At 37.8% G+C, this 14,358-nt stretch overlaps 1 protein-coding gene across 1 annotated transcript in view; it reads left to right on the plus strand.

The window, feature by feature from the left end:
- The window catches only part of MUSK (muscle associated receptor tyrosine kinase), a 1,728,668-nt gene that overhangs the window by 1,204,772 nt on the left and 509,538 nt on the right, over nucleotides 1-14,358 (plus strand). Inside the window, exon 9 of the mRNA XM_044061034.1 lies at nucleotides 9,141-9,404. Coding sequence (XP_043916969.1) covers nucleotides 9,141-9,404 — 264 coding nt within the window. The remainder of the gene's footprint in view (nucleotides 1-9,140; nucleotides 9,405-14,358) is intronic.

The following is a 14,358-nucleotide window of genomic DNA, read 5'->3' on the forward strand; positions in this document are numbered from 1 at the left end:
AAACAGCAAAATAGTGAAAGTGCATATAAGTGATTTCTTTCCCTGGGAAAGAAATCACTTGGCTGCCTCCGTTACTTTGTCATTTTCATCACTGTAGTGTGATCTCGGAGTTGGTGTATTTAAGTAGGGGGTTGTGGGGCACACAGCCCCCCACATCAAGGGGTGTGGGTGGCAAAACCCCCTACTTTATGTTATGCTTTGAAATTTTTATTTTTATTTTTATTTATTTATTTATTTATGTATTTATTTTTTGGTGGAACAGCGATTTTTTTTTTCCCCTGGGGAAAATAATTGCTGTTCCAAGTATTCAGGATCATAAGGTTTCACTTACATGAGGTCGATAAATCAGCATTCGCTTTTTTAAGCATTCACTGATTTAATATAGACCCGTAGCTACCTCTTATACATTTATTGTATTCCGTTGGCAGTTACTTGCGTTTAATAAAAGGATTTACTGACAACCATTGTAAAATGATAGACAAGAGAGCTATCAGACCAAATATCTAGGTCCCCAAGTGTTTTTTTCTAGATAGTATGATAAGAGATGGGGTTATCTACTGAAAGTGGTGATGATAACGTACTGTTTAGCATTTAGTTTGAGTCTTCTTTTAGTACAGCAAGAGTTTACTAAGCCTGTTACAGTCTGGAGGAGTTGCGTGTCATTGGGTGACTTAATAACAACCTCTCATTTGAAATTTCCTACAAACTTCATTAGTCAGATGTCTTGACTTTCTTCTTGGATATTATTGAAGTAATTACCAAAAAGGAGATGGTCCAGCACCAAACCCTGATGTATACCACTTGTCACTTTCATACATTCATATATATCTTTGTTTATTTATTTATTTATTGGCATTTGATTACTGGGATAGTGCACTGGGTCAAGACAGCCCATTTTCAGTGGAGGCCTGGGGAGAAAAGCTCCAAGATCATGTTACAAGCTTGAACAATTCAGTTAAATTGTACAGAATATCACAGTATACATACTTAAACAATTAAAGAAAAACATGAAAGCACTTATAGAAACAATATCAACAAAATAGCATAGAGCATTTCAACAATGTGTGTGTGTGTGTGTGTGTGTGTGTGTGTGTGTGTGTGTGTGTGTGTGTGTGTGTGTGTGTGTGTGTGTGTCTGTCTATCAGCCATAGTCACCTGTAAAACTATCGACCACATATGGCCAAAAACACATGAGCTGAGAAACAGCCTTGGTGCATGCAATTTAATACTTAAAAGTAAAGCATTATTTTTATAGTTTGGGGTAAGCCCCCCCCCCCGAATCTCTGGTGAAGGGAATATTCCCCTACCCAGTGATTGTTGATCTTAGATGCCTGTTGATCAACTGCTTGGCTGACCATTTGCAGTCAACTAAGATAGCTGTTGACTTTACCCACAATTCATATTTTCTAGTACACCCATATATATTCATAATAGTCACAGTTGCCTTAGCCTAAGCTAAATGTGTTTACTCCACCTGCACCACCCAGCTTCTAAACACCTTAGACACTTTCCAGGTACTCTTCCTGCCCAGAGTACATGGAGTGCTCATATAGAAGTCAGGAAAAGTGCCAATAGCTTCAGAGTGTTTGCCACCAAAATGAGCAGTTCTTTAACAGTCCACCTCTCAATTGGCCTTGATCTTCAAACTGGGCAAACAAGTTCCCAGTGGGGAAAGCCTTGTAAACAAAGTTAAAGGGACAGACGTATTTTCTTTATATATTTCAAGTGCTTTGGTGAAAAGTATATCAGTTTTGCTGTTTAGAATGTTGGGAAAAAATAGTGGGCTTGTTGGGTGCTGTTAGTATAATACTTAATTCAGAACAATCAGTTCCTTCTCTAACACACTTAAAGGCTACACTACCCACTTTTGGTTCTTTCTCCTCAGCTTACCTGTGGAGCATCTAACAGACTACATGGTATCACCTTCCCCAGCACTCAAAAAGAAGAGAGAGAAAGAATGTTTCTGACTCCTTGATTACTTCAGCTACTAGTGGGTGGCTCTGCTGTGACTTCCTCAGACCACACACCCAGCATCTTCTTGGTTCTCTTTGTGTAGCAATGGCAGCAACCCAATATGGAAGAGCTAGCCATATCCTTTGTAGGTATTGGAAAGCCAGGGATGGCCAGGGAGCTCCAAATTTGTCAATGACAAGATAAGGGGCAGGTGAAGGGCTTTCTCTTGGTTGGGATGGGAATGTGGACACTATAACCAGTGTACCCAAGGGGCCTACTGGACAGGAGGACAGTGTGGTTAGTCAGAAAAAAATGTTAATCAGTCTTTGTCGTTATGGTTTGAACCAAACTACTATTTTTTTCCTTTGCTAAGGAACTGATGGCTTTTCCAATAACTAGTCAGTCCTCAGGCAGAAGGAGAAAAATAATTCCATTTCAGTGTGAGAGGATTTTCCAGTCAGAAAGTAAGGCTTTACAGAAGGAGAAGTATACGTCTTAAGATTCTATTCACTTGGAGCCTTCTGATTCTGAAGAAAGCATTCCTGCAAACATCCCCAATGAAGAAATCTCATTTTCAGATATTTTAATTAATGAGTGAGACTTTTCAATGGGAATAGATTGAAGCTTCTCAGTCTCAGAAAATATATGACAAGAGCAGTTACCATTCTTTCTTTTCTCCCTGCTTTAGAGGAGTTTTGTTTCTTACTGCAGCCAGTTTACTGGATGACCTTTGACTGCCAGATGGTTTGATAGATTAAATAAGATACCCTATTCTTGTAAATTCCTGAATTCTAATCAAAAGGCAGGCTCAGCAGTCATCTCATTTTCTAAATCTGCTAGCAAACATTTTATTGCTTTTAACTCCATTCCCACAGATAAAGATGAGAAGACAATGGATAAATTGGAGAAGAAGACATATGCATCCAATACTTTAACGCTCAGGATTTTAAATCACCAGGCCTATAAGTTAAAGTTTTTGCTTTTATCTTTTGAGGATATGCAGGAGTTATTATATAACCTTTCATCTTCTGAGATAAAATAAAATCTGTAAATGCTTCTGTGTTGTTTCTCAGGTGACTAAGCATATTCTGAAGTGTATTTATGATGCCTCTGACTCCTCTCCCTGATCTCCTATTTAAGATAATTTTTGAGAAGACTTGCTTGGCTTTGGTCTGAAAATCTTTCCAGAGGAAGTCAAAAATGAGATTCTTAACTCTTCTTTAGGTAAAGATTTTCTTTTTGGCCCTGCATGAGCTGAGGTACTTAAGAAGAGTGAGGAAAAGGGGGAGCTGCACAACCTTTTCATCCTTCCTTTTTTTAACTAAGTAACAGTTTTTAAGCTTTCTTCAGATTCCTTTCTCAACAAATAATTTAAATATCAGGGGGTCACTACTCAAAGAGGAAAAAAAAATAATGGAAAGGAACCTATTAAAAAAAGGGAAAAGCCTTAAAAAATCAAGGAAGTCTTCCCAGTCAGCATGATCTTCCACCTGTTCTGCCTCCTTCCTCTCACCCTGGCAACCTCTTCCTCACACTTCAACTGCCCTGTTGACATCAGATAGTCCCAGACAGTTGGGTTCCGAGGTTGATCCAGCCAGGATACTCCAGGCAATGGGAATCCCACCTCAACTCCTGGGAATTTACTCTTTCCCAAGGAATGCAATTGCTCTATTTTCGCTTAGTCTGTACATCATGATGTCTCATGGAGTAATGGAATTAGTGCCCTTCAGTCATCAAGGACCCAAAACCAGAAGGATATTGGAGGCCACTAGTGGATCTTCTGGCTTTAAGCCTCCATGTCAAGATTCCTGAGTTCAAGATGTTATCTCTTCAGAATTTGTACCCTTGATCCCATTGCTGCCTTTCATGGTAATACTATACATAAACGATGCCTATTCATATAGTCATAGGTTTATACTAGGCTAATGACCACCAAGGTGTTTATAAGGCTAGCTGTGCAACCCAACCCAGTTTTGTCCCTAAGTTCCTTGGATGCCTATATGGTGGGTATGTTATTAAGGTGGTAGGTAATGGTTATGTGGGGAGGAGGTATGTTAGTTGGGCATTAATTTAATTACTGTCAACCTCTGTTCTTCAGATAGATGAGGGCCAGACTGTGGGTCTATTTACAATTTCCCATCTAATGAGTAAGAGTTTGTTTGACTAGTTTCAAGGAAGAATTCCACTTCCCATAGATAGTGAACTTATTCCAGAGCACAGAGATCCTTTGAAACACATATTGATCCATCCAGCAGGTTCTGTTTATGTCACTGGCAAAGTTCAGCAACTTGAATCTATTGTTTCTGGTGCTGGTTGTTTTGCAAATGTGAAAGAGATCCACCAGAGCTGGGTATAAGGATGCCTTATAAGCCAGTCATAGATCGCCTCTCAGTAACCTGTAGGTGAATGAGAACAGAGACAGGGCCATAGCTCTCATCTGTCCAGATTTTCACAGAATGCCCAGATTTTTGTCTCATATTTTTTGGTTTATTCCTCATAAAATTTGTGGTTTTCTGGGAAATCACCAAAATTGAATAACTAAATAATGACATACATTTGAGTTTCTGGCTTCATATCATTTCAGAAAAGACATGTTAACAGAAATAGGTTCATAGGTTCATAGGTTGGTACTAGGCTATCAGCCCTAGGCCCTATACAAGCCTAGCCATAACAATTCCCTGGATATTTCTTCTCACAATATTTACTTCCCTGGACCCCTGTCTAGCAGGGTGAATGATGTGATCCCTCAGGTGAATATCCTATCTCCCATCCAAATGTCAAGGTTCCTTTTGAAGAGGGCCAAGGAGGCACTCTGCTTGACATGTATGGGCAATCTATTCCAGAGTATGAACCTATTATTCTAGCAACTTTCTAAGTTTATAAGAGCAATATTTAAAATATGTCCCTATTTTGGGGGCTTTTTCCACCCATGTTAGGCTTTGCCAGATTTCTCATGGTAAAGGCAGAGTAGAGTGGTACTATAACATCCTTGAACTCGAGTTACATATCCTTGCTTATGAGTTGGACAACATGGAATGATTTTTCTTACTAGCTTAAATATGTGCTGGTCAAAGGTCAGATTGCTGTCTATATAAACTCCCAGATCGCTAACTATTGGGTCAATTTTTAGAGGTGTTTTATCAATGGAGTAACTAGCTTGGGTGGATGATTTCCCAATTGGCACTATAATGGATTTTTTCATTGAGTTTTTATTCATGGCTTTGACACCAGTCATTTGTTTATGTTGGACCCTCTTGTAGGATGTTGGTGTCATGGTGGGAATCTGTGATAGCCCACAATTTACAGTCATCTGCGAACTTGGTGAGCTAGATGCCTTTGACTTTAGCCTTGACCTCTGAGAAATAGATGCCAAACAGGAGCAGGCCCAACATGGAGCACTGACATACTCTACTGGAAACTGGTCTCCTGGTGGAGGTGGTCTCACCGATCCTGACTTCTTGGATCATATCTGTGAGCCAGTCAGCAATCCAGTGAGCTATATAGGGATTTATACCTTGTTCTGAATGTTTGCCAACAATACCTAAGTGGGGTGTAAAGTCCCACTCAAGGAGCCTGAATCCCACCACTGCCACCAATAAGTGAATGTCCCTCTCCACTGTCAGTGGTGAGGATTCAGGCACCTTGGCCAAATGGTTCTTCACCAGCTTGCTCTAATGCTCTGCTGACATCTTTGCTTGCTTACCCTGACTAAACTAAACTAACAAAAATAAATAAATAAGTAAATAAAGTTCACTGTTGTGAAATGAAACTATAAATGTTTACCTTGTGGCTGCTTGAGAGTATACCCACCTTCAGTGACAATTGCTTGCAGGGTGCAGAAGTTCAATTAATATCCACACCATTGCTCACCAATATGTGGCATCCCCAATCTGGGCCAGTAATCAAGGAGCCTGAATCCTCACCATTGACACTGGAGAGAGATGTTCACTTGGAATACAAATGGATACACTCAGTCTTTTGAGATGCAGACCTCTCAGCATCAAGCACTACTTCTCTTAAGAGCACATAGAGAATACAGTCAGCCCAGGGTCTGAATTTCTTTATATCTGTCTCCCTCTGGGCCCCAGTAAGCATTCCCACTAGCACAGCTATAGGGTTAAGTCCTCAACTGAGTGTCAAAGCCAAGTCCTTCAGCACCCTCTCAGAGAAACCAGTGCTTTTTGTCCCTGCTCCAAGTAGCTGACACATGCACACACTGTGAGATTTAATTTCCACACACACACACACACACACACACACACACACACACACACACACACACACACACACACACACACACACACACACACACACACACACACACACACACACACACACACACACACACACACACACACACACACACACACACACACACACACACACACACACACACACACACAAACACACACACCAGGTAAAAACTGGCACACATTTAGCCACTGTGCCCCCTTCTGCCCACATGATAAGGTAGTTATCACTGCCACCAGATACTACAAATCCAGCTACCTAAGGCTGTTGCAAGGGTACCCAATTATACTAAATTAAATTAATATTAATGCAAATGATAATGTTGACCAAACAGCAAGGCTTCTGGAGTGGTCACAGTGTCACCAATAGATATATGTACTCTCAAAGGTTAAAATATTCTCTAAAGGACACTTCCATCTGTACACCCTTTCCATCTGGCTGAGCAGTTTGCAGTTTCTGAACTTTGTGGTTGCACCCTCACAGAAATCAGTCTCAGCAAATGGTATTGCTATTTGACACTACCTTCTACACAACTTTTCCATTTGGTTGAGACATTGTTGTTTGCATAAAGAGATTTGAGTCCTTTCATGAAATGTACAGTAGAGATTTAATGTGTTATACACTGGGATAAGGTATGCAAGAAAGATTTAATGTGTTATGTACGGGGATGAGATATGCAGTAGAGATTTAACGTGTTATGCACTAGGATGAGGTATACATTTGAGATTTAATGTGTTAGGTACCAGGAAGAAATTTGTTGTAGAGATTTAATGTGTTATGTACTGGGATGAGATATGCAGTAGAGATTCAATGTGTTATGTACTGGAATAAGATATGCAATGGATATTCAATATTTTATGTTCTTTGATGAGATATGGAGCTCATCATTATTATATTTTTGTATATATTCTGATTGTAATGCCTGTTTCAGGGATTTTCTAAAGTCTAAACACAATAAACTGAAATAAACACCATCAGCTTCTCACTATGCACTGGTTCACCAAGTGTTACTGTCTGGTCACAAACTGTCCACAGCTTTGTGTCTGACTGTGTCTCTGCTGGTCTGTGCACTTTTGAAAATTGCCTTGCATTTTGGGTATGCTTTATAGTGTCAGTGGGAATATAAGTTTCTGTTTCCCAGCTGGGGAACACAGTGCCTATCAGTAGATGGCAGTGGCTATTTTGCAGTACTACACTGAGTATAGCTTACTCTGAATTATGTTAACTATGCTAGTCAGGTGTTAATCTCAAACACATATAGTTAAGAGCTCCAAAGACAGACAGAGAGACAGAAGCAGAGGTTTAAAAATTGAACCGGGTAACTACATTCCTGTAAGAATAACGTGCCCACTGCAGAAACAACAACAACAACAACAAAAGTAATCATGGGTATAGTTACAAGAAAGATACTAGACAATGCAACAGAATCACATTTTTGTTTAATCAATGGAAAATCTTGTGCACTGAATCTTGATTTGAATGCTGTCATGTAAGAAGAATTACTGGTCCATACTACTTATTTTGGTTATGACAAGGACTTTTATACATTTCAGAATTCAGATATATTAACAGTCTAACAAAATACAAGATAAACTATTTAAGATCATTAAGTAACATGGTTATGGGAATTTTTTTTAATTTCTTTAGTGTATTGGTCATTTTCTGAAACAAGTATAATAAACAGGCTAAAGAAGTTTAGTAAAACCTCCTTACCATATACCATACCAAACAATACAGTTTTTGAAGCAAAAAAGTATTTTGTTTTAACATTCTTATTTTGTTAATAAAGACAGCCCTCCTGAAACCTTTCTGGGAGCTGAAAACCACTGCCATGACATCATGAAATATTGAATCCTCAGTGCTTTACTACCTATATTAATGTGCAGGGTGATGTATTTCCACACTAAATGCTTCAGTAGGAGATTACTGTTCAATAGAGTGATAAGTTGTCAAGTAGATTTTGTAGGTGAAGCAACTTACTCTGAAAATTAAAATGAGATAATGTACTGGTGAAACTGCAATGTAAGTATGAAGCTGCTCTTCTAAACTAGTAAGATGCCATTTTTTGCATGTAATGCTTTAAAGCAAATTATTAGTCATTGCCTTGTACCTACCATGATATAATTCTATGGGTGTAGTTACAGAGAAAAGATGAGTAACTAGTGAAACTAAAAATAACAAAAACACACTATAACCTGCAAACTCAACTGCCTTGCAACCTTAACAGCAGGAGTATATCTAGAAATGAAGTTAAGTTATAAAACAAAAACACTTCAGAAAGTGAGCTATACATTTTAACAGTAGTCCTATGGGGTCTGTCCTAGGATAACTGATGTTTAGAATCTTTCCTTTGGATATCAAATTACATTTTTAATTACACGTTTATTTTCTTCAATGAGTTGTGCTAACACTTAAATTACAAGTGTAGATGCTTTATACTATGGAATTTTACAAATGGATTTTTTGTTCTGTAAAAGAACATGAAAGAGAAATGAATAAACTTGGGGAAAAGACTAGGATGCCAGCAGGCAGCAGCAAGAAGCACTACTAAGTGGGTTAAAGCAGAACTAGAAATTTCAGACAGATTAAGCTAGATCAGACTACAAAAAATTCAAAGGGCATATGAACAGGTATTTATAGCCAGTTACACAAACTGAAAAAAGAAAATTGCTAGCAATCTTGAAAAAAGTGAAAAGGCTTATGTGCAAAAATGTTGCAACTGTTGATGAATAAAATGGAAGATGAAAGTGATAAACGGTCTGGAACAGAACTGAAGGAAAACAAAAATAAAGATGGAATACAAAAGCAAGGGAAAGTACCAGAAATTAATATAGGAATGATAGCTATTCTGAATATAAAAAAGCAATTCTTTGTATTTTGTTTTACAATGCTATACATTTTTATGTAGACTTAATCATTTTTGTTTCTTTTTTCAGGTTATATAAAAGTGATGCTGGGTACTGCAGCACATATCGAGGAGATGTTTGCAAAACATATCTTGAGACAAATGTGCTTGTTTTCTTTAACACTTCTTACCCTGATCCTGAGGACACACAGGAGTTTTTGGCTCAGAATGCCTGGAGTGAGCTAAACTCAGTGAGCCCATTATGTCGTCCAGCTGCCGAAGCACTGCTGTGCCGCTATGTTTTCCAAGAATGTAATCCAACAGGTATAGGCCCATCTCCCAAGCCGGTATGTAGGTAAGTTCTGTATGGAAGATTTGTTTATGATCATGCTATATGGGATGTTATCCTTCTGCCCAACAAAAAGGTCAGTGTTTGAAATGTTTCAAGTAATCCATTTAAATATTTGCATATTTACTCACAACTACTTTCACACATCTTAGAAATAGGTGGCATTTGAGAAGAAAAGTAAATGTAATTATAGATTATGGCATATAAAATAAATAATTGTACTACTGTATACTTGTCATTAGCTTTCTCAGATTGGGCTGTTTATCTGCTCTTCTTCAGTTTCCTGACATGTGTCTGTACCTGCCTTTGTCTGCTCACTGATCAGCTTTTTTTCTGATAGTCTTAATTGATAGTTGCCATCCAGCGACAGTTAGTGCAGAATAATAAAGCTGTCACTTGTTAATAAGCTGATACCTGTAGCAAGGGTGCAGGGTTTGAATCTAATGGGGTTAGCTTTAGGGGGAGGGGATATCAGATGTTTACCTCACAGTCACCTTTGAGGAAAATTGATTAGGCTTAAAATGGCTTACAAGGACAAGTAGCCTACTCATGAACTTCTGTAAGATTGCATCTGCCCAGGAAGTTACTCCCCAAAGTATAAGCCTTTGTCAAGTAAAATCCAAAAATTTCCACAATGACGTATACTTTTTATTGCTTTCCAATAGTGAATGGCTTTGAATTAAGGAGATCTACTTTGACAAAATAGTACACTGTCTTAAGAAAGCTCTAAAAATATTGTCCATCACAGAAAATACTGTAAATTGAATCGTGATGACATATAACATAAAGAAAAAGGCTACTGCAGTTCACAGACAAGATGGCATCAAAGGTTAGTGGAAACAATGACAGCATTTAGTAAACATAAAAAAAAGCAAAGGCAGGATGATGTAACTTAAGAATAGCAGTACAGGACTGGAAGAAATTGATGCTCAAGAACCAAGGCTACAAATGGTTTGGTTTTCTTTTTTATAAAACATCCTTAAAAGCAAACTCTAACCATAACAGACTCAGCATTATAAATATTGTTTTCATAAGTCCCATGAACGCCCATATCATTCACAAAGTGTGTAGCACATTTTATAGATAGAACAACAGATGTGTACTGATTGTTTTCCAACAGATTATGAAATCTACCTGAATTCTTGCACCACAGCATCCTAAGCTGACATTGACTATCACTTCTCCAAGATGATGCCACATTTAAACAACTGTGTTATAAATATAATGCAAAAATTGACCAAGAATATTATTCCAAACTTTCTTATTTCCCCAAGTACTGTTCTATGAAGTCCATCTTAAGTTGAGTGTAGGTAGTTGCTTTGACCAATCAGACATATTGGCTTTCCAATTTCTTAAAATAATGGTAAATATTGTAGGATTTACATTTCTAATCCACAGTGTATAGTATTAGGACCCTGCCAGTTATCTGATTTAATGCCCAGTCCCAAGAATTTCACATTCTGTTTAAAGAAAAGAGCTAACTATGTGGCATAACACATACAGTTTCTGAAATGGGCTCATATCTGGGCAATATTTGGGCAGAGCCATACTATATGCAAATATAAGGCATTGCCAGCCAAACATCTACAACACTTTGTTTGTTTTTCCAACCCTTTCCTAACCAATGACTCTGGAATTATTGCCCCAGGAAGCAGTTTATAATGGGTAAACCCTGAAATATCTGGGATGATTCTAGATGAGTTAAGAAGAGAGGAACAGCACTCCTGGCATTCTTCCTCTAAAATATGAGTTCCAGTCATTTCCTGCCTTATACTTCTATAATAATCCAACATATTGGCAAAATCTCCCACTAAAATATCATAAATGGCCTTAGTGTCCAACCTGCTGGTGCCTGATCTGTCACAATTTTTATTTTTGCTTCCCAGACACTCATATAACTAACTATTCCCAGGATTTTGTAGCTATGATTTTTAGAGCTGACTGCATTTGTAAACACTGTCACCAGTTACATTGGTAACAAGTCCCAAAAGTGTGTATTCTTTTTCTTACCAATGTGCAGAATGTCTATCATCATTGCCAGTCTCAGTCCAACTATCCCGATAAAGATGCTTGCCATCAACTGTAATCAATAGATGTCCCCAAATTCTAGAGTCTAAAGTGAAACTTTTACATTGTCCGCTATTATCCCATCCTTTGAATTCTTTCCATGTGTCTGCTTCACATAGGCCCCAACTTTTGTTGTAAATGATCGATCTAGAAGAGACCCCTGCTAGAAAAGATAACCTTTAGTTCTGCTATCCTCCTACCTGGTCTTGGTAACATTCAAGTTCTTAAACATTTCCCCATAGTTGCAATTCCATAATGCTGTAATGGGGAAATCCTAAGCCAGCTTTGCCACTGGAAATTAAAAGCTTTTTCCTGTCTATCCTAAAAGCCTTCTTTTGCACAAAAAGAAGGCAACCAGATGACACATTGCAGCAAATTGTCTAGAGAAAATGCCTTGAAGTAGATGTTGTAAAATAAATATCACCTTGCATGAGATCATGGTTTTCACAATTTGTACTCTACTTAGCATTGTTTATTCCATTTATCTATGTTAACATTAGAATAGTCCAAGCATGGGTTGACATAGAGTTCTACCAACTTCTCTCGATATGTGGGCAACATAATTTCCAGGTATGTTGTTTCATTCCCAACAAGTAGGCGGAAATCTACCTCTGGGCTGAGCTCCAAATATGTTGTTCAGTTGAGAAGCATAATAAGAATTTTATTCTGGTTCACTGTAAGGCCTGAAGATCTTCTATATTCTTTCTGAGTTGGTAGTATCAAGGCGATGGTCTGAGAGGAAGACAGTCATCCATGTATCAGAATAATGTCTCAACAAAAAGTTCCTGTCCTTACTCAGCTTGCTCAGTTACAGCCTTTCTAATTGCAAAATCTGCAGTGGTGGCCACTAAGACACATAGGAGTGAAGGGAAAGGGGGTACCCCTGCCTTGGCATCTTTACTGTATAATACTATTGGACAATGTGTTGTTTGTATTTACCTCCACTGTTGGGAGGGTCTGTAGAATCCTACACAATTGTATATGTTCCACCAGAAACCCCATTAGTCTAATAGTATTCCAAGTAAATGATCTTTGCACTGACCACATGCTTTGCTAAAGTTCAATAGTAAGATGGCAAGAGATGCACTTCCGAGTCTCGACATGCCCGGACACTATGCCAAAGTCTAACCAAATCATGCCTGCCTTTCCTTCCCTTGAGGAAGCCCTTATGATTTTGTAGGACCTCTATACAAATCACTTTCTCCAACCTATTGGCAAGAGTTGTAAAAATGATTTTAATCTCCATTTGGAAAAGCAAAATAAGCATGTAGATAGTAGGTGGGGAACATAATAACTTTGGCCCACATAAGTTGAACAGGAAAGGCCTCTTGCTGCATCACTTCCTCATACAAGACCAACAACGTAGGGGCTATTTTGTGCTTATACAACCTGTAAAATTCTGATGGGAACAGATCAAGTAAGGGACCTTTAATGGAAGGGAGTTTCGTGATAGTAACAAAGACATAGTAAAGAATGAACTTCCCCCTGACTTTTCTTGTTAACTGTGGTACGTTTAAACTGCACATACATACATACACACATTATACATACATGCATACATGCATACATCCATGCATACCATTTTTGTGGAAATATTTTATATACATATCTTATTTATTTATACTTTTTTTGTTCATGAATGACGTTGAGCACTGTTGGACAATGCAGCTACAATGTCAGCCTTTCCCAAGCATATTTCTGCGATGTATATCTTCTGAATGCAGGAATATGACCAAGTTCAAATCTAAAGTAAGTGCAGTCTCACTGCACAGAATTTGAACTTTTATGAATCACTCAGCCATTATATTTTGCCTCATTATCATGTGGTAGTTAATTATACAGTCATTAGCATTTAGCATGGCTGACCATATAATCTTGACTAGCTACACTGTATGGATACATTTTTTGAATCACACCCACCCTGCACATAACTGGTCATTGCAATGCAACAAAGTTTTCTGAATCTGGCCCTATATTGCCTTCTGATCATTTTAGCAGCCTGCTATTTTGCTGCTGGATGACATGCAGTGTTTAACTATGAGAACTGTATGATGTTTGCAGTGTAAGATCAAGTAGAAAGTTTGCGCGTTTATGGTTTGAAACTGTTTTGATGGTTCTTGCTTGCTTGCTTGTTTCTTAATGATTAAAAGCCTCACATTTTACTATGACAGTTATTTATTATGTAAAAAGGTGGTTCTTTGGAATGCACCTTTGCAGGTAAAATATTTTTGAACTTGTCGGATATTGACATTTTTTTTTGTTCAAATAATTTTATTCAAAAATTTTTTTTGAAACAATAGTTAATGATTTTTGTAAGTCAAATAGAATAAGTTAAATAACTATTTACAAATGTACAATGGCCTCAAGTCAGTTAAATGTAAAAGGAGTACAATCATTATTACATATACAGACGCTATACATTATTAAACAAACAGTGAGACAAAATAAATGATGACTTCTTGCAACCTCTCTTCTTATGTAGGTTAATTTGTGACCATCTTGACTGTTTCAATTAGGGAGAGAACTTTCTCCCCGGGATTGTTGGTCCATTTCCTAGGAAAGATTCTCATTTCCTTGACTTTGATTTCTAACAAAGCTACCTCTTTCAATAGTTAGAAAATCCTCGAGTTGGGCTGATAGTGGAGTTCCATTTCCTTGTGATGCATTTTTTGATAATGCCATTATAGTCCAAAAAAGATAACGGTCTTTCCTTTTCATTGCAATGGTTTCATTTATATTCAGGAGAATTAATAACTCTGACAAAGTAAAAGAGTCAGTATAAATGGCTTGCAGAAATTCACCAATATCTTCCCAAAATTTCTTTATATAAGAACATTCATACATAATATGAGACCAATCTGCATTACATTTCAAGGAACACATCCAGCATAGT

Source organism: Protopterus annectens, chromosome 2.part0 (genome assembly GCF_019279795.1).
Source record: "Protopterus annectens isolate FY-2018-M chromosome 2.part0, PAN1.0, whole genome shotgun sequence".
Lineage (NCBI taxonomy): Eukaryota > Metazoa > Chordata > Ceratodontiformes > Protopteridae > Protopterus > Protopterus annectens.